General features: G+C 37.2%; 1 protein-coding gene across 2 annotated transcripts in view; it reads right to left on the bottom strand.

The window, feature by feature from the left end:
- LOC149067502 (protein kinase C, brain isozyme-like) overlaps positions 1 to 24,028 on the bottom strand; it is a 143,458-nt gene that overhangs the window by 41,077 nt on the left and 78,353 nt on the right. For both annotated transcript variants that reach the window (XM_089252734.1, XM_089252733.1), the window contains exons 4-5: positions 17,311 to 17,422; positions 1,310 to 1,438 (exon numbers count right to left, since the gene is read on the bottom strand). In XM_089252734.1, coding sequence (XP_089108860.1) covers positions 1,310 to 1,438; positions 17,311 to 17,422 — 241 coding nt within the window. The remainder of the gene's footprint in view (positions 1 to 1,309; positions 1,439 to 17,310; positions 17,423 to 24,028) is intronic.

Here is a 24,028-nt window from a genome sequence, read left to right as displayed (position 1 = left end):
CGTGGCCTTCATTCTCTTAAAGGTTGAGCACCCTCGGGGCTATACCGAAGTTTCTTTTCAACCTTCCCTTTTTTTAATAACCGTATTGAACGAAAATGTACATTTATTTCTGGACTCTAATATAAATTCCGCACATTTTTCAATCGATTATGAATAGAAAAATTCCAACACCATTAAATCCGAATCACTCACTTCTTATCGGGGAATTTCACGGAGGAATTCTCGTGAGATTTCAAATACGGCGCAGGTTTTGTTTGTGAATTGTATAAAATATGCAAAAACATCGTTTAATGATGCCAATCAGTGATACTACTACTATTACTAATACAGGCTCCCCTGGAAGGGGAAATGGGTGAGGATTCGTATAGTGAACGAAGAGGGGGAGGGGTCCACCTTCACACCCTCCCACCTATGCCAATAATACAATTTTTTTTCCCTGAACGGGAGAGGGGGCATCTCCCCCCTTCAAATAGGAGACAGGCTCGCATACACGCCTCAAAGTTGGACAACCGCAGAAAACCAATTTTAGTCGACCACTTCTGTGTCACCAACAATCATTGATAATGGTGTGTATCCCCCCCCCCCAAGAAAAATATCATTATCAATTGTCTATTGATGCACTATTTACCAATAATTATTCAAAGATCTACATTTTTCGTCACGCACTCTTCTTCGTTTTGTGCTGGAACCGGACCACTTGTTGTTGTTCACCCTACCATGAACGGGCGATAATGCTACTCCGTGCTCACTGTACACTCAATGCTACTCTGAAGTACAACGGAATACTTCTTACGAGAGTCCCGAATACCTTTTATGGGCGTCGAGCAGTTACGATCTTTACTTCAAAATATGCAATACAGATGGCATTGAACATTGAAGGCCCGGCCACAGCTCGATTTACATCTCGGAGCGATAAGAAAGATGGCAGCACCAGCAAGAACCCGCAAAATTCTGACAATATAAATACGCTCAAAAAATCACCAACGAATGAGGCAAATATTAGGAAATACTAAACGTAGGTTTATATTTCCAGGTAGTATTTCCTGGTATTTGCCTCATTCGTTGGTGATTTTTTGATACGCTAGGGTTATACATACACTCACACAACACGTTTCGACATATATTGAATCGTTAGAAGATGTGCTGAGGGCCAATGTACTAACAAAATAAATCTAATGTTTTTTACACCGGGATGGAAGTGCCGCAGAAATGCAAGCCAAGTTTATCGATTTTGAATTTCTTGATCTTTAAGTGCAGTATTTAAAAGACAGTGGAGTATAAATACAGTAACGTAAAAACTTTCTCACACCTTCGCAAACGAGCTTCGTTGGAGAGGCTTCGATTCTGAGTTCGATTCTCCCGCGGCGTTCTGTGTGATCGCAGCCGCACAGGTTGGGAACGCTCACCTGGCACCTCTTGTGCACGTTCATGTCGCATGCTGGAAACATTAAAATAAAAATGATAATTAAAAACCCATGGTACACATGAACATGCATATTTTAGTCATAAAATCTTCGATAAAGAAAGACAAATACGAGTAAGGCAAGAATTACACTATGAAAGTTTGATAAAAGTCCTTTTAAAAAACTTGAAAACTGCAACCCATAAGCGTATCGGTTACATTCGAGCGAATATAAACAGACTTATTGGTTGTTTTTTTTTCATGTTTCACAAAATATCTTTTATCAAACTTTTATAGTGTAATTTCGGCCTAAATGAAGTAAAAAAACTACGATGTAACCTCTCGAGATACCGGACATCCAATGGACCGAAAATTTTGTCCGCTAACGAGAAAAGTCCGTTAACTGAGAGTAAAATACTAAAATACTATATATAGAGAGGGGGGAGTTCATTGAGACTTAATCCAAAAAAAAAACATCCGTTAACGGAGAGTGTCCATTACGGAAGGATCTGCTGTACCAATAGTAACACTCGAGAATGCTCGCGGTCGCACTGGGGGGGGGGGGGGGGGGGTTTGTATTTGGTGGGCAGGGGCCCAGTGCTTTGCTTGCCTGTGTGGCCGCTCTTGGGGCCCCGTGGAGGAAAGAGGATCTCATAATCCGGCGGTGACCTTTCAGTTAGAAATTCCTTAAATTCCTTAAATTCCAGAAATTCCGGACTGGATCACCGTTCGGTTAGGATGGTGATGTACTAATAGTATCTTGTAAAGCAATGGTTCTCAAATTGTGAATCGTGGGGTCGTTTCATTCTCCCTCCCCCACCCCGTGAAACACATTTCAGCAGGCTAGTTATATCAATGTTTCTTGCCGAGCATTATTTATAAGCGATATTTTTGACGATTTCCCCGACCATTGGCAATATTTTTGGGGAGAATTGGCAATGTCCCGCATTTGTGTATCCGATTTCCTGTACTCCTCTCCATCCATTTAAGATCATCCTTACTGGAATGAAATAACAAATTTTTATGCAGGGTATTTGATTGATCTTATCACTTTTTCCATGAAAACAAGCTTTGAAAACGTCAACCACGGTTGCAGCGACACATCGGTCATTATGGCAAAATCTCGCAGAATCTTCGATGTCGTTATAATTGAGTTTGACTGTATTTCACAGTCGGTGGGCATCTCGACGACACGATTAGGCGCGTTTCTGTGCGAAAGTCACCGCATATGAATCGTGGGCGGAGATACGGATACAGCATTAAAGGTGAAGTCGACTGATCTAATGCATATATGTATAGATGTATTGACACATCATCATCATAGTGCCCCCAGCAATAATGACCGTGCCCCCCCCAGACTTCCAAGTCTATCTCCGCCTATGATATGAATGGATTGTACATTACAACAGTGGGCCCCGCCATTGATGCTGGGGGGACGACGACATTACCCCCCCCCACTACATGAATTTGCATCATCATCATCTCATCATGCCCCCCCCCCCCCACAACCCAGCGTTTCAAGTCTATCGCCACCCCGAAAACACTGCGCATGCGCAAAATAACCAACGCGTGCATTTCCGAAGCATATTGTCATAAATATAATAATAATAGCCCTCGTTTATTTCAGAACAAGATTCGCATTTCCGCAAATCAAGCAATGAAATTGACCTTCTATAAAAACAATATTAATTGGCAACGCACACAATCGATGATACAATTAAAATGCTTAATTTATTGCATTGCGACGTAACTCAAGAAAAATATGGCAACTATTATTCAGCTCATTACGGAGAGAGAAAAATAGTTGAATTGTTCTGAGATTATCATCAATTGCGAAGATAAATTATCACTATTACTATTACTATCCTTTTGAAATATATAAAAACATATTCTTCTTCCTGTATTCTATGGCAGTAATTATTACAGTTGCGCATTAATTGACGCATCAACCTTGAGATTATTATTTGATTTTATTTATAATTATTTTTTTCTTCAGAGTTATAAAGAATCAAAGCCCTTTTTTTCTACATCTACGGAACAGGGAAGAGTATTTTCATCATGAAAAAACAGATCATAAAATAATCATTTTATCGCTTATTACTACTCAATGACGTACGTTATCCAGTAAATTCAATTATCATTCATCGGGCGGATGCATAAAATAAAAATTATTACTTTTTTTGTATATATACAGATGGCAGCCATCCACGCGAGGGAAAAAAACTATTATTATTTGACCGATCGGTGCGTTAGAAATAAAATATTGACGAGAACTAGACCGCCACATACATAGCATTCTATCCACATTAGTGACTATAAATGGAGGTTACGCACACGTGGTGGTGGCAATTTCTTTTTTCTGGGTGATCGAAACGTGTCATCGAGGAAAACAAGAATAAATACTGAAAATAATCGAGATTCTGTAGGTGTGTGTGGAGCATACAGATATGTACAATTCTGCAGAATTGTATAGAAGTGCGCAATTCGAATTTGGAATTGCATTTTTTGAAGAATTGAATAGAAAATTGAAAGAATTTTAAATTGATGGAAGAAATAATTCCAAAATCAATTGAAATTAGAATCTAATGAAAGAAATTATCTTAGAACTAATGAGAGAAAATTTAGAATATGTGAAGGAAATAATTCTCGCACCCGTGAAAATTCAGAATAAATGAAAGAAATACTTCAAGAACCGATGAAAAATCAGAATAAATGAAAGAAATGATTCAAGCACCCATGAAAATTCAGAATAAATGAAAGAAATTATCCAAGCACCCAGAAAATTAAGAATAAATAACGAAAATTGTTCAAGCACCCATGAAAATTCAAAATAGATGAAAGAAATAATTTCAGCACCCATGAAAATTCAAAATAGACGAAAGAAATAATTTCAGCACCCATGAAAATTCAAAATAGATGAAAGAAATAATTTCAGCACCCATGAAAATTCAAAATAGATGAAAGGAATAATTTCAGCACCCATGAAAATTCAAAATAGATGAAAGAAATAATTTCAGCACCCATGAAAATCCAAAATAGATGAAAGGAATAATTTCAGCACCCATGAAAATTCAAAATAGATGAAAGAAATACTTCAAAAGCTGATGACAGGAATAATTTCAGAATGGATGAAAATTCCAGAATCAAATCAGTTGAAGCTCAGACAACACCTCGTTCACAAGAAGAAAAAAAGGTGTTTTTTTATTTGCATTCCTGTATGTGAGCCACCCCCCCCCCTACTCCAAAAACAAATGCAGGCACGATGTGACCTCATCTGTCACACACTAAGTACGGCTATGTATCTGGAAAATTCAATTATCAGTCATCGGGCGAATGCACGAAATAATAATAATTTTTTATATACAGATGGCAGCCATCTACGCGAGGAAAAAACTATTATTTGACCGATCGGTGTGTGTTAGAAATAAAATCTTGACGAGAACTAGACCGCCACATACATTACATTCTATCCACATTAGTGACTATAAATGGAGGTTACGCACACGTGGTGGTGGCAATTTTTCTTTTGTTTTTTTCGGTGACCGAAACGTGTCATCGAGGGGTACAAGGATAAAGACTCGAAATAATCGAGATTCTGGTAGGTACACGAAATAGACGTGTTCATAGAATATTGATGGTCAATTTTGTAATGTGCTGATTTGGTGTGTGACATGTTTTCACCACAGTCATTTATATACAGCCTTTATAGACTTGACTCAGTATTTTTCAACCACTGGTCCACCGGTGTCGGTCCACAGTAAATTTTGACCAATTCATATAGACCATAGTTTCCCCAACCTTTTTTTATCCCATCGCCCCCCAACGCAATCTAACCTATAGGATACTATGTTATACCCGTAGCTTTCACCGTCCTCCCTGGAACTTCCCATCGCCCGCGTTGGGAATCACTGATATAGACTGTACATAATTTTAAATTTAATCGATACTATACCATCTCTATATTGGTTTTCATTTCTGTCTTGTAAACGTCAACATGTCTGAGAATTATTTTTTTCCATTTAATTTTTGCCCGTCCGTAAACGTCTAGGGGCCTGCCGGCTCCGGGATGTGCGGGAGACCATGGTAAACCCCGAGATAAGGAAAGGGAAAATTTTATTCCTACATAAAAAAATGTGTCAACTTTCTTCTTTTTTTCCACACATTTTTTTCTTTTTTCACACATTTTTTTCACGGCCTTTATTTCATCAACCGTCCCTCGTAAAGGTACAGTTACAGTTTAGAAAAAATGCTCAAAAAAGACGTTCAAAAATTATCCCGTACCAGTTTTGAGAGTGAAAATACAGTGTGTAACAAAATACAAAATCGAATTTTTTTTTATACGGTCGCCCTCCCGTGCTGTAATTTCCAATCAGAAAATTGTTGCTCTGTCTCTCGTGAGGCCAAAAAGAAACAAACCTCCAAGCAACCAAGTGCAATAATCGTTGAGATATTCGCATTCAAAAAGGGAAAAAAGTTGGGGAAGGACAGCATAAATGAGGGAAAGGAGCGGTGTCCGTTAGTTTTTTTTTTGATGTTCTTTTATAACTTCTCTCCTATTTTTGAATTCAAATATCTTAGCGTATATTTCACACTTGAAAACATGGAATTTTGTTTCTGTTGGCCTAAGGAGATGCAGGGCAACAACTTTCTGATTAGAAATTAGAGGATGGGGGGGGGGGGAGACCTTATTAAAATTTCGATTTTGTATTTTGTTACACACTGTATTTTCACTCTCAAAACTGGTACGGGATAATTTTTGAACGTCTTTTGAGCCTTTCTTTTTAAATTGAAACTTTAACTCCACGACGGACGGTTTATGAGATAAAGGCCGTTCTGGCACTTACAGGACACCCTGTATAAATACCATAAGAAATTTTTTCTGCGCAGCAAAAAAAAAAAATCTCTGTGTTCGAAGCATTCATTCTCAGAGTCTAAGCGTCCGTTTTTTTGTACTTATTCACCATGAAAAAATGGTGCCTTTCTCAGTCACTTTTGTCCATAACCAATAAACGGGTAACAATTAATTTTTATCAGCGAAGATGTACCCTCTAGAAAATATTGAAAATAGCTGTACAGAGTATAGGATAATATTAAACGTAGGAAACATCATTAAACTGGCACTCCTGATGTCACCTATCAAACAAAAAAAAAACTGTTACAATTCTTCGATTGAAATTGGTTTCATTTATTCTGAATTTTCATCGATTCTGGAATTATTTCTTTCATTTATTCTGAATTTTCATCGATTCTGGAATTATTTCTTTCATTTATTCTGAATTTTGTTTTTGATAATTTTTATTTGATTGCAATGTTAAAAGAGTGGTTAAAGAAAGAATTCGGTGCCCCCTCTGGTCCAGCGCCCGGGCACCAGACCTGGTTGCTCCCCCCACCCCCCACCAGCTGCAGCCCTGTTTTTGGATGTCAATTCCCCTCTCCCACAGAATACATACATAAAATCGCGGCTAAGGAGGGGGCGAATTCATTTACACACTTCTGCATCTCTGACCCAAGCTATTATTTTCGCACCGGACCCTTCATCTGGTGAGAGCGGACCTGGGCCAAGCGGTTTATAGCACAGGGCGGCACATTCGAGAAATGAGTGGTCAAGAAAATTACTCTAGGATGGGAGAAGGGCGGTAAATCCGTGAAGCCGCTTCTGCTGATGCGACTGCGAGGCAATCGAATTTTGTTTTGTAAATTCCTCTTCTCTCACATCAGCCAATTTTCTAAACCTTTGCATGGATAGCGGAGAGCGATATCACACATCTTCATGAAAGCTTTATTTTTTCCAGAGTTCACTGTGTTTCCACCTTAACGATCTGCCATGACCCTTTTTGCTTAATTTTCATCCGTGCCCCCCAGAGTATCTAAGGATCGGAGGGAGAGCCCACATGGTCCCAATAGAGAAAGGGGAACATCGATACAAATAAAAAAAAATACATCGTGAGACAAGTGTTGGAACAACTGAGATTTCTACAAAATATTTCACACGTGACATTTTTTTTTTTTTTTGTGGTTAGACTTGATCTGGAAATGTTCCGTTACAATACCATAGTATTAATAATAAAACAGAAACACACACACACGTGTGATCATTCATCTTTTTGATGTTGAAAGGAAAGGTCAAATTCGATATCCGACGTGATCAGTGCCAAAGGAACGAAAAAAAAAAATGATTAAAACAAAAATTGGGAGCACATCTGACGTCAGCAGAACAGTTTTCACAAGTGATACTAACACAGACAGCTCTGTAATGGCTATAAAGGTTTTTTTTTCATCTCATTTCTGGTTGTAGTACTAACCACAAAAAAATTATAGTTGATAGTCACGGCTGCGTTTAAAGCACTCACCCCAAAATTGTTCGTGAAAAAAAATCAACAACATAATAATACGAATGAAGTTCCCGCAGAGAAAATATTTTTTTCTATGTTCCAATCATTTTGAAAGCACCATGTCGTTTTCCATACCGGTTTCCATCAACTGTATAAAATTATAATATAAAAATTATCGATATAAGAGTCCGTTTGGAACGAGTGTTCTTCATTCTTTTTTACAACTACGGACCGGCGAAAATGGAAGGAATAATTTGATCACCAGCACAAAATGAAACTGAAATAATTTACGAACCGGCGAAAAATATGTAAATGGGCGAGAGATAATTTGAGAACTACAAAAAATAAGCAGGAGAAATAATTTGGGGACCGGCAAAAAATAAAAATGAGAGATAATTTTTGAGTAACGGCAGAAAATAAATAAGTATAAGAAATAATTTGAGGACCGTGTCGAAAAAGAAATTATTGGGAGAAATAATAATAATTTACGAACAAGCAAAAAATGAAGGGGAAATCGAGAACCCCAATTTTACACACTGAGGATCCCTTAGTTTCACAGTGAGGAAATGGAGGGCATCTTCTTTATACACCGATGATTCTTTGACTTCATGCAGAGGAAATCGAGGACCTCTTCTTTACATTCAGAGGATCCCTTAGTTTCAAAAAGAAGAAATCGGGGACCCTTCTTTTCTCACACACTCAGAATTCCTTAGTTTCAAAAAGAAGAAATCGAGTACTCTTTCTTCAAACACCGAGGATGCTTTAGTTTCAAAAAGGGGAAATCGATTACCCTCTACTTTACATACCCAGGATCCCTTGGTTTCACATACAGGAAATCGAGATCCTCTTCTTTGAACACCAAGGATTGCTTGGCTTCACACAAAGGAAATCGAAGACCTCTTCTTCACACTCCGAGGATCCCTTATTTTCAAAAAGAAGTCGAAGAACCCTTCCCTTCTTTGCACAACTATGATCACTTCGTTTTACACAAAAGTCGTGGGCCTCTCATTTACACACAGAGGAAATCGAGGATACCCATCTTTGTACATCGAGGATCCCTTAGTTCCCACACAGAGATAATCGAGGAAACCTCCCTTCTGTCACTCACTGGGTAATTCACTAAAAATTCACCGATTCACTCAAACAGTCACACACTCACTTGCTCATCTACTCGGTCGTTCATTCATTCACTAGCTTATTCTCTATCTCGGACTCATAGCTCTCATTAACCAACTCATTCGGTCACTCACTAACTCAAACATTCACTCACTTGATCAAATTCGCTCTTTCAACCACTTCACATACAAGCTTTTGGTAAACAAATTTGTATTATATCTATGTGACGAGTCAGCGATAAATCTTGTAACCTCGTCCTACTTTAACCGCACGTTAGAAAAAGGAAGAGGAGGAAAAAAAATATAAAAGGGAAAGTATAATAGATAAGTATAAAGATGAGAGAGCATTTTTAGAGTCGTTTTTCACCCCCACCCTACGTGTTCTCACATGTATATAGTAAAAAGTTACATTATATATGAGGTAAAAATCATTAACAGGAGTATAGAAAGAAGGGAGGCGAAGAAAAACACCTTCAGTTGATAGGATTACTATGAAGCTTCGCGATGGTGAAGAGAGGAAAGAAAACACAGAGAACTTTTGTTTTAATTCATTCCCTTGGCGTTTGGACGAAATATTTCGTCCGTGATCGTGAAAGGGTTAAGACCTTTCAGACAAAACTCTCAGGGTTGAACTAAATTTATTAAAAGACACCAACAGACACCACATGTCATAATCTTTTCTCATAAAATGGTTCGCATCAGGAGGATATTGATTTCACTCAGGTTAAAAATGAAAGATTTTCACTGAAAAATATTTTCATCAAATGCAATTTTGTTGCAAAACAACCAAGTATTCGCATTGGACGTGTTGATGTTGAGAATTTCACCGGTTTTTTTGACCATAAAGAAATTTTTCAACCTTGAGGAAGTCTATAATAAATAAGAAAGAAGAAAAACATGGAACTTCATTGGTTATTCTTGATGCATTCATTCACTTGAAACTAAGTAAAGAAGCTCAATTGCGGCATCTGTCGTCTTGTGCCATTAAGATGAATTAAATGAGCGTCCTTCACGAGTGATGATTGTCTTGTTTTTTAAGAAATCACTTCTTTCCCGTCTCTCTCTCCTTACTTCATTTTTCTTATCTCTTTGGCATGATCGCCTACCATTGCGTCCAATATACATGCTCCAAATATGGTGTATTTTAAAGATCTATATAAAAAAAAACCTACATACACATATACAGGGTGTCCTGTAAGTGCTGATGCGGCCTTTTTATGTCATCGACCGTTTGTCGTAGAGGTATGATTCCAATTTAAAAAATGCTCAAGAGGCATTCAAAAATTACGCTGTATCAGTTTTCAGTGTGTCACGAAATAAAACAATCAAAATTTCTATACGGTCCCTCGTCTTCTAACTTCCAGTTAGAAAGTTGTTGCACTGCCTTTCCTGAGGCCAACAGAAAAAATTCCTCGTTTCTAAGTGCAATATTTTCTGTTGCAATACGTTCTGTTGGGCTCAGGAGAGACAGGGCAACAACTTTCCAATTGAAGTTAGGGAACGGGGGGGGGGGAGCCGTATGAAAATTTTGATTTTTTTTTAATTTTGTGACGCACTGTATTTTCACTCTTAAAACTGGTGCGGGGTAATTTTTGAACACCTTTTGAGCATTTTTTGAATTAGGATCATACCTCTACGACGGACGAGAGGTATGATGAGATAAATAGATAAAGGCCTTGATGAGATAAAGGCCGCATTAACACTTAAAGGACTCCCCGTATAATATACGAGGGAAATCAAATCGAGATCGTTGAATTTCATGCTCGTCTTAATTTCAGGTGACGCTTTCATGAGAACACACCATGATTAGATTCCTTTAAAAAGTTATAGCTAAGTGCGATATATATTGAGTACAGCAGTTTCGGGTGCAATAAGCCGCATCTAGAAAAACGTCTCAAATCTTTTTTGTTTTGCTCAGAAGAAGAGACAGGGCAACAAATTTTTAATTGGAAGTTATAGACTAATTGGAAGTTAGGGCTAATTAGTTATGACCATAACGAATAATTAAACAAACATTTCTAGATGATTTGGCAGTAATATTTTTAATGTTTATTGAAGTTAAAGAAACTATTAAATATGATCCTCAAATCCTTCGTATATTCCACACGTACTAAAGGCCGATTATCAATATTATAGAGAGCTATAAAATAAAATTATAGCTGTAAAATAGAAGTAAGTTTTCTGCTATAGAGCTGATTTACATATGGTAATATTCAAGTTCAACAAATTATGTTCACACCATAAACTGAGCTTGTCTATAGAATTTTGTAATGCCTCAGCATCTTCTCTACTGTTTACAAGGAGAAAAACTTTAACATCATCGGCAAACATTAAACAATTAGAATACAGGTACGGTATGTAAGTTTTGGAAGTGGATTATTGAACAATGGAACGAAGCTATCGAGTTGGGAGATGAGACGATTCAAGTTCCAAGAAAATACCAACTGTTCAGCACCATTGGCTATAGAAAACTGAAAATGAGTTAGGTTTGAGAGGTGTTCAGTTGACTAAGTTTTTAGGAAAATTGATGTTCGGATAAACGAGGTTCTACTGTACTTAGAATCTATGAAATCGGGTAAACTCCTAATGTATAAAATACAAAAGCAAAGGACCTAAAACAGAGCCTTGAGAAACGCCAGAAATACAGGTATAATAGGCAAATCTAACAGTACTGAAATAGAAAGCTGATTCAAATATTATTCATTACATGTACCTTAGTTCGCACTTCAATATTCAAATCAGACATCATTAAATTATCAGACTAAAAACAGTCATAAGCATTTAAGATTTTTCATGAAATAGTGAGACAAAAAAGAAAAGGAAACGGAAAGCATTAAAACTACATAATGTCTGTTGATTTAACGCCAGTAAAAGATATCTCCCAATAACATAATTAAGCACGTACACCTTAAGATATTAAAATTTTATTGGAAGTTCGTTTACGATCGCGAATAATTCTCTTCAACTAGATCTAATTGAACGCACACTAAAAAAATATATATATTTCGAGTGAAATAAAGGCGTATATATTTGATCCATTCCTCTCTTTTGTTGTGAAGCCTTTTATGCGTTCGATTAATCTCTACGCAAATAATAACCTCCATTCCAAGTATTAATGGTTTCTCTGAGCGAAAAAGCTTATAGAAGTTTTATTTACTCTAAAACAATTTCCTGATGACGACGTTAATTCAGTCTAAAAGCCAATAAGATTATGTTTAGACTTTTAGACTGTAATTGTCAATAAGATTATGTTTTGCTTTTTGGTTTATGTAATTTGTACATCGGTAATATTGATTAAATCTCGAAATGACTGAACATTTAGTTTCGTACCAAATAAACGGAACACCGGAATGTGTTCTCGTCGAGGTAACATTGACCTGAACTTAATTTTGTTTTTTACATTTGCTATCCAATTACCGAATCGAATCCTACACGCAATCATCCGGTTTTATTTTTTTTCTTCCGCGTCTTTGCTCATTAATTCCACGAGGAGGGTGGAAGACGATCACGTATTACAATTTCTCCTTGTGATCATCTAACAAGAAGCAAATTCAGTTTTACCTTATAAATGTCTCAAATAAATCCTCTTACAAGAGAATCTTACAACGAAAGCGATTCAATTTCATTATTGGATGAACCAAATGTGTTGCAATTATTTATGATTGCAAGGACATGAAATTCAGGGGTTCTCTCTTACCAATTAACATGCCAAAAAAACTTTCTTCAGAAACATTAAAAGATAACAGATGCAAAACTAGGGCCACCAATTTTGGAATTCTCATTCACGAGCGACTTAGGTAATCTGAACATTGTTCGGCGGTGGTCAGAAAATCGAATAGAATGCCCGGTTTCATTCATGAAAAGGTCTCTTCGCGTTTTCCTGAAGTCATTCTTCCTCTTTTCCGAGGCTTAGTTCGTCCTGGACCGGAGTATCCCATAAGGTTACCATGGAGACCATGCCTATAGAGGGACATAGACTTGGTTGAAAGGGTGCAGAGAAGAGCTACGCGTGCTCTTGTTGACACGCAAAGCTCGAGCTATGAAGAAAGACTTGATTTCTTGAATATTTTTACATTGGAGATGCAGGAGGGATCGAAGTGTTTAAAACACTGGTTCTTAACTTTTTATTTCCTTCCCGCACCCCCCCCCCCTTGAATAATGAATTTTTTTCTTCGATTATTCGTTTTTATCGGTTGGAAAATTCATTTTTTTCTGTACATTAATTATCCAATTACATTAATTATCCAATTACATTAATTATCCAATTACATTAATTATCCAATTACATTAATTATCCAATAATTAATTTCTCTGAATTCTTTTGCATATTATTTACTGTCTTTTTTTGGCTATGGCTAATATTTATTTTTCACTTTATTCATTAATTCATTTCTAAAAATTAATTCAAAAACGTAATTGAAGAAAAAGTTGCTATTTTTTAACACTTTTTGAGATTTGGAGGGAAAAAAAGATTCATTCAAGAGTTCTTTACTTGTTAAGTTAATTCCATCCGCAGCGACTGTAAATTAATGTCTCTTAGAGACTTGACTAAATTTACTGCCGTTTCTCCTGAGTCATGTTCACGACGATATCAAATTTAAGCACAACATGCTAACACATAACACGAGGTACCGATGTAAAAAAAACTGCGAAATCAGCGCAATCTCGATAACTCGACTCCCCGGTAACTCTCGACATTTATTATTCCAACGGTTTAAACGATACTAAATTGAATGGAGGAAAAACCTCTGTAATTCGACGCATTATGACCAAATCCCGTTTAAGTCGACTACGATTTATATATTGCGTTATCGCAACTCATTTTCAAAAATCACCCATGTGCTAATTCAGTTCGAAAAATTTTACGACTTTACTTATACTGTGTGTATCAAAAGTGCTATGTTCCATTGTTTCTGCCGTTTATTTCTTGACTGATATGAGTCGAAAAATTTCCTCCACTATTTTGGGTAGGTTACTTCCCGTTGTTCCTCTGTTTCAAACCTGAAAACTCCCGACCTACGAAAGCCACAGGTAGATATGAATGATTTTTGAGCGAGAGACGGTCGAGATACTACTACTACTTAACCGCACATGAACCTCGTACACATTCCTCTGCGGAATTTCTGACGAATCGGCACATGCCGGAATGTATGCTCTGAGTGTATGTGTGGCCCCTAACGTATGGCCCTATGTTGTTGAGTTACGATTGTTTAGTGCTGATGCTGCTATCTGTCTTCCATTTTCTGAAGTAAAGATGGAAATGCTTGAATTTTCATGTTATGTCTGTATCGTATATGATCGTCTGTATTGTAGATGGTCGTGATAGCTAGATCGAATGATTTTCAAGTCAGTGATTTAAGAAAGTTATTTTGATACTTTTATGCATACTTAAACCATTTGACGATCAAAGGACGGATATTGCGTCCAAACGTCAGTGGAATAAATTCAAACAAGTTCACTCTGTTTTCTTTCCTCTCCCCTGATCATCCCGAAGCTTTGTTGCAACCTTACAATTTTTTTTACTCTTGGTTTTTTGTATATCCTCAGTGATTTTTTCCCCACATATGATATATCTTTCTTATAAGAGTGAAAGAGAACAGGTAGGATGAGGGTGAAAAGAGAAATCCACCTTTATACCTACATTCTTATCACCTTATCTATTATACTGTCTTACTCTTTCATTTGTTTTTTTTTTCCTTTTATTCTGCATTTTTCCCCTTTTTTCTAACGTGCGGTTAGATTAGGAGAAGGTTACTATATTTATTGCCGATTCGTCAAATAGAGAGCATCCGAATTTCTTGCCAATTCGCTTGCGAGCGAAGAGGTTAATTTGATATATGGCGCTGCTCATTAACAAATTACAGATCTTCCGACAGTTAAAATATGATTTTTTCCACTTAATTCGGGATTAATCTCAATACGAAAACTTCTCACAGAAAATTGCTGGCTGATCAAAACATAGACGATGAAATACAGAATTTTTCAGTAATATACAGGCACGTATGCATACATAAATGGTTTTTAAAAACTTTTAAACGTGAAATGTAATAAAACGCGCGTCGCTAACTTGGCATCCGTTTAGTTCGACATGTTTTTCGATCCCCTTGAGGTGCCGCGTTATCGAGGCTCTATTGGAGTTTAAGTAAATAATGGTGCTTTTTTTTCAACCGAAATGTGTGTGTGTGGAAAACAAGTACGATCACTAATCGAAAAAAAACTTTTACAACGAAAATTTCCCGTGACATATTTCGGTAAGCAGAAGCCAAGAGATGAGGCGTCGAAATATTGGTATAGTTTTTTTTTTTTTAAGAATTGAGAAATTATATTTTTATCATTTGAATTTTCGTGAATAATCTCAATCAACGTGTTATAATTTTTTTTCTATCTCGCACACCCCAAAAAATGCTCTCCCACATCCCTAGGGGTACGCGCAACCCCGATTAAGAACCTCTGCTGTAGATAGTGAATACGTTTCTCCAAAATTCATTTGAGTTTTTACTTCTACGTGAAACGAATAAAGTTTATTTGATGTGAAATCTATTTCGACAATTTTTATCACATAAGAGGGAGCGAAGACAACTGTTTTAGCCTTTTTAGTCAATCCGCAACCTTCTAAGAAAATCCCTATTCCCTTCATTTCCACTTTCAATACAGAGGTTTGCCAAGAAAATAAAAAATAAAAGTCCTTTTGTTCTGTCTCCTCCATCATTGCTTCTTCATTCACCTTAATAAAGGCTACATCATCAACGTTCAACACACGCAAAATGGCAAGGGTAAGGTCGTACGTAGGTGATTACAGAGAGGACATGGACGTACAAAAGAGAGATAGAGTCGGGCCAACCGACAATGGCAATGAATACCTCATTAAGAAGCAACTCTCCGCTCATCTAAAGTGCTTCTCTTCAACGTAGATGAGCAAGAATTATTCGGACATTTAATGAGACACACACACACACACAAAAAGAAAAAAAAATTAAATAAGGTAAATCACACAAACGTACTTTTCGCAACACAGAAAAGACGAAGAGAAAGAAATTAAAATGTAAGAAAAGAATGAAAATGATGAGAAGAGAAGTAATTTCGGAGGAATAAGATTTTTGCTTTACAATTTTTCTCAACTTTTTTACCTTTCTTATAAGGTCATTATGGCGAAAAACTTTAGAGAGATTGTTATTAAAGGAATAATAGATGTGACTGGCAATTTTTGGCAGGTGCTTTTCTTCCACTCTATCCCATTTTCTTTTATTTTAACTTTTTTTTCCCGTTTCTTGCTAATTAACGAATATCCATTTTTTTTCCCTCCAAGAATAATTTTTATTATTAATGCTATTTAACTATTAATGCGAGGTAAGAATGTTACGCCATCTAGTGTTTGTGGCGAGTAGATCCCGTGCTGGTGGAATGGAAACTTTAGATCTGCGTTTTTTAACTACTTCGGACCGGATTGGCAAAAAATAAACAGGAGAAGAAAAAATTGGATAAATAGTTTGCTGACCGAAAAAGAATAAATAAATTGGAGAAATAATTTGCGAACCGGCAAAATACAAAAAAAAAGCCAAAAAGTAGCATAAATAATTTCCGGCCTATTGAAAATAAATAAACAGGAGAAAATTTGCGGACCAAAAAAATAAATAAATAAATAGGAGAAATAATTTGCGGACCGATAAAAATAAAGATATAGGGTAAAAAAATAATTTGAGGATAGGAAAAAAATTTAAAAAAAAGGAGAAATAATTTGTGAACCGGCAAAATAGAAACAAGCGGAAAAAAATGGGATAAATAATTTCCGGACATGTAAAGAACTAAACAACAGTTTTCTGTCTGTTGTCTGTCTTAACCGTAAATTCCAGGTAGGTCTTATTTATTATTTTTTCGAATTATTTCTTCCATTTAGTTCTTTTGGTCGGTCCGCAAATTATTTATCTTATTTGGTTTTTCTCCTGCTTATTTCTGGCGGTGCTCGTTTCACAAATTATTTCTCCTACTTTTTTTTTCGCCGACTCGTAAGTTTTCCTTGCTCATTTGTTTCTATTTTGCCAGTCTGCAAATTATTTCTCCTATTTATTTATCTTTTGCCATTCCTGGAATTATTTCTCCTATTTATTTATCTTTGGTCGGTTTTCAGATTATTTCTCCTACTTATTCGTCTTTGTTCGGTTCATCGGTTATTATATTTTTCACCGGTCATCACACAATGTTCTTCCTACTTTTTTTTCAGTCCTCAAGTTATTTACTCATTTATTTTTTGCCGATCCTGAAAAATTATCTATCCTATTTTTTTTTCTCCTGTTTATTTTTTGCCCATCCGCAAATTATTTCTCATACTTATTTATTTTTGGTCGGTTTGCAAATTATTTCTTCTACTTATTTATCTTTGGTCGCGATCACTGATCTAATTACAGTAATTATGTCATCCGGAATGGAGTTCTAAGTAAATATGTTGCATACTATTGGCACTCACCTTTGCATTTTAGACCTTGGTGGATGATTCCGTATAGTAGAGAGCCGCAATGATCGCAAAATGCCGGGCTGGTGTATGTATGAATAACGAACTGATGCCTTGTTCTCAAATCCTAAATAAATAAATAAATAAAACTTCAGTCATTTGATGGTCATTTTTGTCACGCCAGAGGTCATTTTATGCACATGATCGGAACGTAGAGCAGGACTGAAGAAATATTTTGCCCGATATGGCCAAGGCACGTTGACCAGGCAAATATGTTTTCCTTGCCACATGCCCGTCGCTGGCAGATGAAAAAACTGATTATGGCATGTACAAGATGTCCCATAAAGACGTAAATGGTTTAAAAATTCATAAAAATGGAGGGAATTGGTATATTTTAATGCGGTTTGTGAGCAAGTTATTTTCACGAATGGTTTTTTTTTTTCAAAGAAAAAAAATTTAGTTCCAATTTTTGTTGACAGAGAAAGCTGCACGAAAAGAAATCACTGGAGATATGAAAATCAAGGTTCTATAAAGTGCAGGGCGGCTATTACTAGCGGTTACATAAGCTTTTCATTGTAATGTTGACATTTTGAAGGTAAAAACTGCTATTGTTGAAGTTCCGCAGCCACGAATCACCAGCTGAAGCTTTACGGATGTTTTGGACACGGAAGAGCTTGAAGGAAGGTTCATATCCAATCACTGCTGTTGGACTTTCGTGATGCGCCATCTATCAAGGAAATCTGAACTTTTTTTTTGCGTAAAAAAAATCCCCTTTAGCGAGCATACGATTTTTGCAAATCATTCAAATATACCAATCGCTTCTATTTTTGTGAATTTTTAAACTACGAATTTATGAGACACCCTGTAAATATGTTACTGCCAAAGCCCGAAGTGCGGCCAATTCGTGACGGGGCAGGCCACTTAGCGAATTGGCCAAACGTTTTGGCCGTAGTCCGAATTGCAGAAACGATTCGGACTTTGGCCGGATATTTTGCGAAGTGGCAGGCGATTCCTGGTCAAAGGTTGACCAGGAAGGTCAACCAGGTGACCAGGTGAAGGCCAACCAGGGAAGGTTGACCAGGTGACTTGGTTGAAGAGGTGCAGAGAAGAGCTACACGTGTCCTTATTGACGCACAGGGCTTGAGTTATGAAGAGAGACTTCATTTTTTTGAATATGTTTACATTGGATGAACGCAGGTGTCGAGGAGATATGATCGAAGTGTTCAAAATTTTCAATAGGATGGATAGGATGGACCATGAACTTTTAGTACACCGCCAATCGACTGCTTTTACAAGGGGACACCAGTATCGATTGGTGAGGGACAATGCAAGGCTATGGTGTCGCAGGGAATTTTTCTCTAATAGGGTTGTTAATAAATGGAATAGCTTACCCCCGGAGGTAGTAAGTTGTAACACAATTGACACGTTTAAAAAGAAATACGATAAACATGTTGGGGTAAATCGAGAAGCTATCCATTCTTAGAATAAGACAACCATAAGTATTCTTTATGGGCATTGTATAATATTTTATCATGTGTATATATTGTTGGTAATTTGTGTTAATTGCATTTTTAATTGGGTTGTTGTATTTTTGAAATATATGACATCCATATTTTTATGGGCATCTTTTTATAAGCCACCTCGTTGGGCATTTTGCCTGTTGTGGCGTTGTATTTGTATTTGTATTTGTAAAGCTGGACGTGCTGATGTAAGACGGCCCGGTAGGAGCCAAATCCATTTTTTTTATCGCCAACGTGTGATACATGTCTATACACATAGCAGCTGTATTGGATTACCACCATGTGACGAAACAAAAGTGAAAAATTCGATAGATAAAACTATGAGAATAATTACATGAACATATAATCTGCCAAATTTTGGCGGGAAAAAAAGATTACTGCACTATGACCGCTGTTTGATCGGTTACCATAACTAACGTGGATATAATTATCACGAAAAAATAACGTCGAGACTTGACAATGATCCCGAATCATGTCTTTTGTCATACAATTGAACGACCGACGTTAGTTGGCCCAAATATTGTAAAAAAGGAATCACGGCTATGCGCGTATCGGAACTATATGAAGTTCCTTCATTCAATGCACTTCATAATAGTTCCGAAACGCGTATAGCCGTGGTTCCTTTTTGCAGTTTTTGGGGCACCTAACGTCGGTAGTTCAATTGTATTATCTATCCCATAAGATAATTCATTTCTGTGTCTTTTGTCATCGACTTTAGCCAGGGTCAATATTCAAAGAAATTTTGGTCCAGTCACGAGTTTTCCAATTTCGGGCTTTGGCAGTAACATATAAACACACAGCACTTTCCGGCGAGCACCAATTTGTTAGAAATCCCCTTCCACCCCCAGAGTTGCGTTCACGAGTTGCATGTACGATTCGATAGTATATAGTAGTGTTAAAATTCCTGTATATAACCCAAATCACACATTGAAAGTTATTTGAATTCATTTGAGAGCTAATTCGTACCGAACAGGTAAATATTGCTTCAATTCTCTTACAGTGAGTGGCAGGAGGGGAAAAAAAACATTTTAAAATAAAATGAAAACACTGCTTAAAATTTATTTGGAAGCAATTTATTTGACCGAGTTTAATTATACTGTGCAAGTACACGCGTACATGGTCGATTTAGGTAATTTTCGTCGACACAAGGGAGGAGGAGGGAACACCATTTCTCTCCCAAAGCAACATTTGATAAAATTTGATTGAATCTGAGAGTCCAAATGGTAATTGAATGCCGTTACACCCCGATGGGAAAAAAAATTTTTGGTTTTGTTTTTTATTCGATACAAAATAATGTTGTTTGCGTTAAAAGTAATCGAATGTTGAAAACCGGTGAACACACGGCGGATAATTAATATATAAAAAAAAAATCCGTCTAAATAACTGCGAGTAAATCTAGTTTAATCAGACGTAAACAGAATAACAACAAGAAGAAACACATTATTACTTGATATTAAATAGAGAGCTTATACTTGATGATGGGAGTAGCGTAATCTTTCGATTTGAGTAGTTATCGTTATACGGGATGTCCTGTACGTGCTAATACGGCCTTTATCTCATCAACCGTTCGTCGTAGAGGAATGGTTAAAATTTTAAAAATAATTAAAGTGCATTATGAAAAATCACCTTGTAATAATTTCGAGAGAGTAAAATACAGTGTGTCACAAAATAAAATAAAAAATCTAAATTTTTATACGGTCCCCCATATGTCTAACTACCAATTAGAAAATTGTTGCCCTGTCTCTTTCGAGCCTGAAAAAAACCAACGATTTCAAGTGCGATATTTGATGAGATATTCGAATTCAAAAATCTGAGAAAAAGTTAGGAAATAACATAAATGGGAGAAAGAAGCGTTGTCGGGGTTAGTTTTTGATGTTTTTTGAATTTAATATCTCAGTGAATATTGCAATTAAAGGATTTTTCTGTTGGCTTCAGAAGATACAGGGCAGCAGCTTTCTAATTGGACGGCTTTTATATTCATAAGCAACCAGGCGCCATTAAATCAAAACTGAGAAAAAGCTTTTTAAAGTTATCTTCAATTCAGTTAGCCCTTCAGTTTGGTAGTCATTTCAGGTGCACACAGACGGCATCACAGCCTATGTGTCAATTGGTTCTATTTAGATTACAAAATCCGACCTCTGTCAGTAGTTCAGATGTCTCGGTATATCTCAAAAATATTAAAAATGGCGTTTGGTTCCTTTTTTTACAAAAGCCGTCCAATTGGAAATTTGAGGGCGGGGCGTATAAAAGTTTAGATTTTTTTATTTATTTTGCTACACACTTCATTTTCACTCTCAAAACTGGTAATGGACAATTTCTGAACGACTTTTGGGCATTTTCTAAATTTAAATTATACCTCTACGGCGGACGGTTGATGAGATAAAGGCCGTTTTCGCACTTACAGGACACCCTGTATAACGAATTCTGGGTTTCGAAATATCCAAAAGAAATATCGTTATAGAGGGGGCTTATCGTAGTAAAGGATATCGTTATCTTTGATATTAAACCGAAGGCAATTCTCAGTTCAAGATTTGAAAAAATATCTTTGTACACAGGGGTTTATCGATATATCGAGTATCGTTGTAGCGAGTTTCCGCTATATATGAAGTTCCGCTACATATACAGGGTGAGCGAAAAAACCCTAGACACATTTCAAAACTAACAAAAAAATCAACCAATTGACATAAAAAGATGCGGTTTACACTAAAATGCTTTTTTATCACGTTGAAATTGATTTTTAAAGTAAATTTTGAAAGTTTTCAAATTTTACACATAGGTAGCGCTCTATGACGGAAAACTCGGCGTAACATATAGAATGCCACAAAAACAGTGCATAATTAATGTTTACAATAACGATTTGCGTTAAGTAAAACTACCGCATTTCAATATGAGCACCCTTCCACCCGTTTATATGTTGCCCAATCTACAAAGGGTGCTCATATTGACGCGTGGTCGTTTTATGCAACGCGAAATCATAATAAACATTAAGGCAGAATGCAACCGGCCAAATTATGGACATTTTTGTGTTGCATTCTACATGTTATGTCTCGTGATATAGCGCCGTGTGTGAGTGAAATGTTGAAGTATTTTTTTAAAAATTATCAAAATAAAAAAACTCTTGGCCACGTGGTCTTCAATGTTTTGGACATCGCGGGTCAAATTGAAGCTTACGATGAAGCCCGCGGGCCACTAAGTCATAAAACGATATTCAGAACTGCAAGATGGTATCACAAGGGCTTGGGGAAATATAGTGAAAGAATACAGTTGCGCAATGGTGCCTTTTAACGGATGGGCCAACGGATCTGAGTTAAATAGGAGCCTCTAATTCCCTGAGAACAATTCACCGTCCTGCGATTCATCGCTAGGAAAATTCACCTACCAACAATTCACCGAATGGAAAATTCATCGCTGGGAAAATTCACCGACATCAGTTTGACACGAGTAAATGAAAGAGTGAATAAATGATTGCGTGAGCAAGTGAACGAGAGAATGAATGAGTGAAACCGGCCTGTCACTATACAGCCGGCTCGCTCTCTCTCGCACAAAGTCACTCAGTCAATCCTTAGGTAGCTCATTCTATCGCTTACTTACGGAATTGCTCCCTCTGTCACTCACTAGGTCACTTATTATATCACTCACTCACTCACTCACTCGCTCACAAGGCCATTCATCTACTTCATAGGCCACTCACTCAATGTTGCTCTCACTGTCATTTGATTACTTTCTCAGTAGGCCAGTCACAATTGATCTCTAGGTTGCTCACTGAGAGGAAGTTGTCTTACACAACAGCTCTGGGTGTGAGAGGTCATCAATCAATCAATCTAGGTTGCTCATTTACTCCCTAGGTCACTTACTTACACTGCTAATACTCAATAGATCGCTCACGTTGTCATTCTCTTACTGGGTTACTCATTCTATCATCACCAATTCCCTAGGTTAATCACTCTGTTATATACTCAATCACCTGGTCGCTCACTCTGTCATTTGCTCAATCACCTCTACTATTCACTCACTCTCTTACTCCCTGACTGGGTCGTTCACTCTGTCACACGCATTTCAATCACCAGATTACACACTTACTCACTAGTTCACTCATTCTGTCACTCGCTCACTCACTAGATCCCTCAGTCTACCACTGGGTCGCTCACTCTCTAGATGCCTCAGTCTACCACTGGGTCGATCATCGTAACGCTCATTCACTTACTCAATCTCTATGTCACTCACTCACCAACACTAACCACTCTGTCACTCCACTCACTAACTACTGCATCTCACTCACTCGGTCATTTCTCTCTCACTTACTGAGTCGTGTCGAACTGTTGGTGAATTTTCCCAGCGATGAATTTTCCGTCGTTGAATTGCTGTCAGTGAATTTTCCGTAAACCTTATTTTCTGCCCCTCAAGGGTCTCAAAACATCTCGCTTCTTTGAAACCCTCTTATATCAGCAATACCAAGCCCAGCGATATCCGTAAAACCGGCTTTTTTTCCGCGAGAATGTTTTTCATCCCCCTCCCTCCCAACCTGTGAGATCAACTGCCAGTGGGCGCCGTCAGCTTCTGTTCAAAGTCTGATAACAACTGCTACTACTTAACCGTACATGCACTTCGTACACACATTACTCTGCGGCAGCGGTTCTCAACCGATGCTTCGTGTGCACTTCGCGGAGGCTCATCTGCCGCCTGAGACGAATCAAATAAATCAGTAAATTTTCATAAACAAATAAGAAAAAAAGAGGCTTGAGGGACTTCGCGAGTCAAAAAAAGGTTAACAACTACTGCTCTGCGGAATTTCTAACGAATCGGCACGTGTGTTCTGGGTGTATGTGTGACCTTAATCTGTATTTATGTTGTCAGGACAGTGCTTGTTTTGTGTCCTTGCTGGTGCTGCCACCTGGCTTTCATATTTTGAATTAAAAATGGTAAATGCTTCAATTTTTATGATGTTATGTCAGTATCGTGTTGTACGTCTGCAGTGAGAATTTTTTAAATGGGAAACACGCCGTGAAGATGGAAAACCGCAGAAAACTAACTTCAGCCGACCACCACTGTCCCTCAATGGTGTCCTAACGTGGATCATCACGACGAGAGTCCTGCGCAATGCATTTCGGTAAAGTTTGATATCAGAAGGACAGAGACGGTGATTTTTCCTTCCCTTCTGGGCAGTATAGGAATATAGTATAAATAATATTAAAAAAAAGAAGAGTATTTCTCTT

This window comes from Pholcus phalangioides, unplaced genomic scaffold (genome assembly GCF_987345545.1).
Source record: "Pholcus phalangioides strain wild (caught in Gottingen) unplaced genomic scaffold, Ppha-v1.0 ptg000030l_1, whole genome shotgun sequence".
In the NCBI taxonomy this organism is placed as follows: Eukaryota; Metazoa; Arthropoda; class Arachnida; order Araneae; family Pholcidae; genus Pholcus; species Pholcus phalangioides.
The sequence above is the reverse complement of the archived record's forward strand: the minus strand, read 5'-3'. Positions and strand labels throughout refer to the sequence as shown.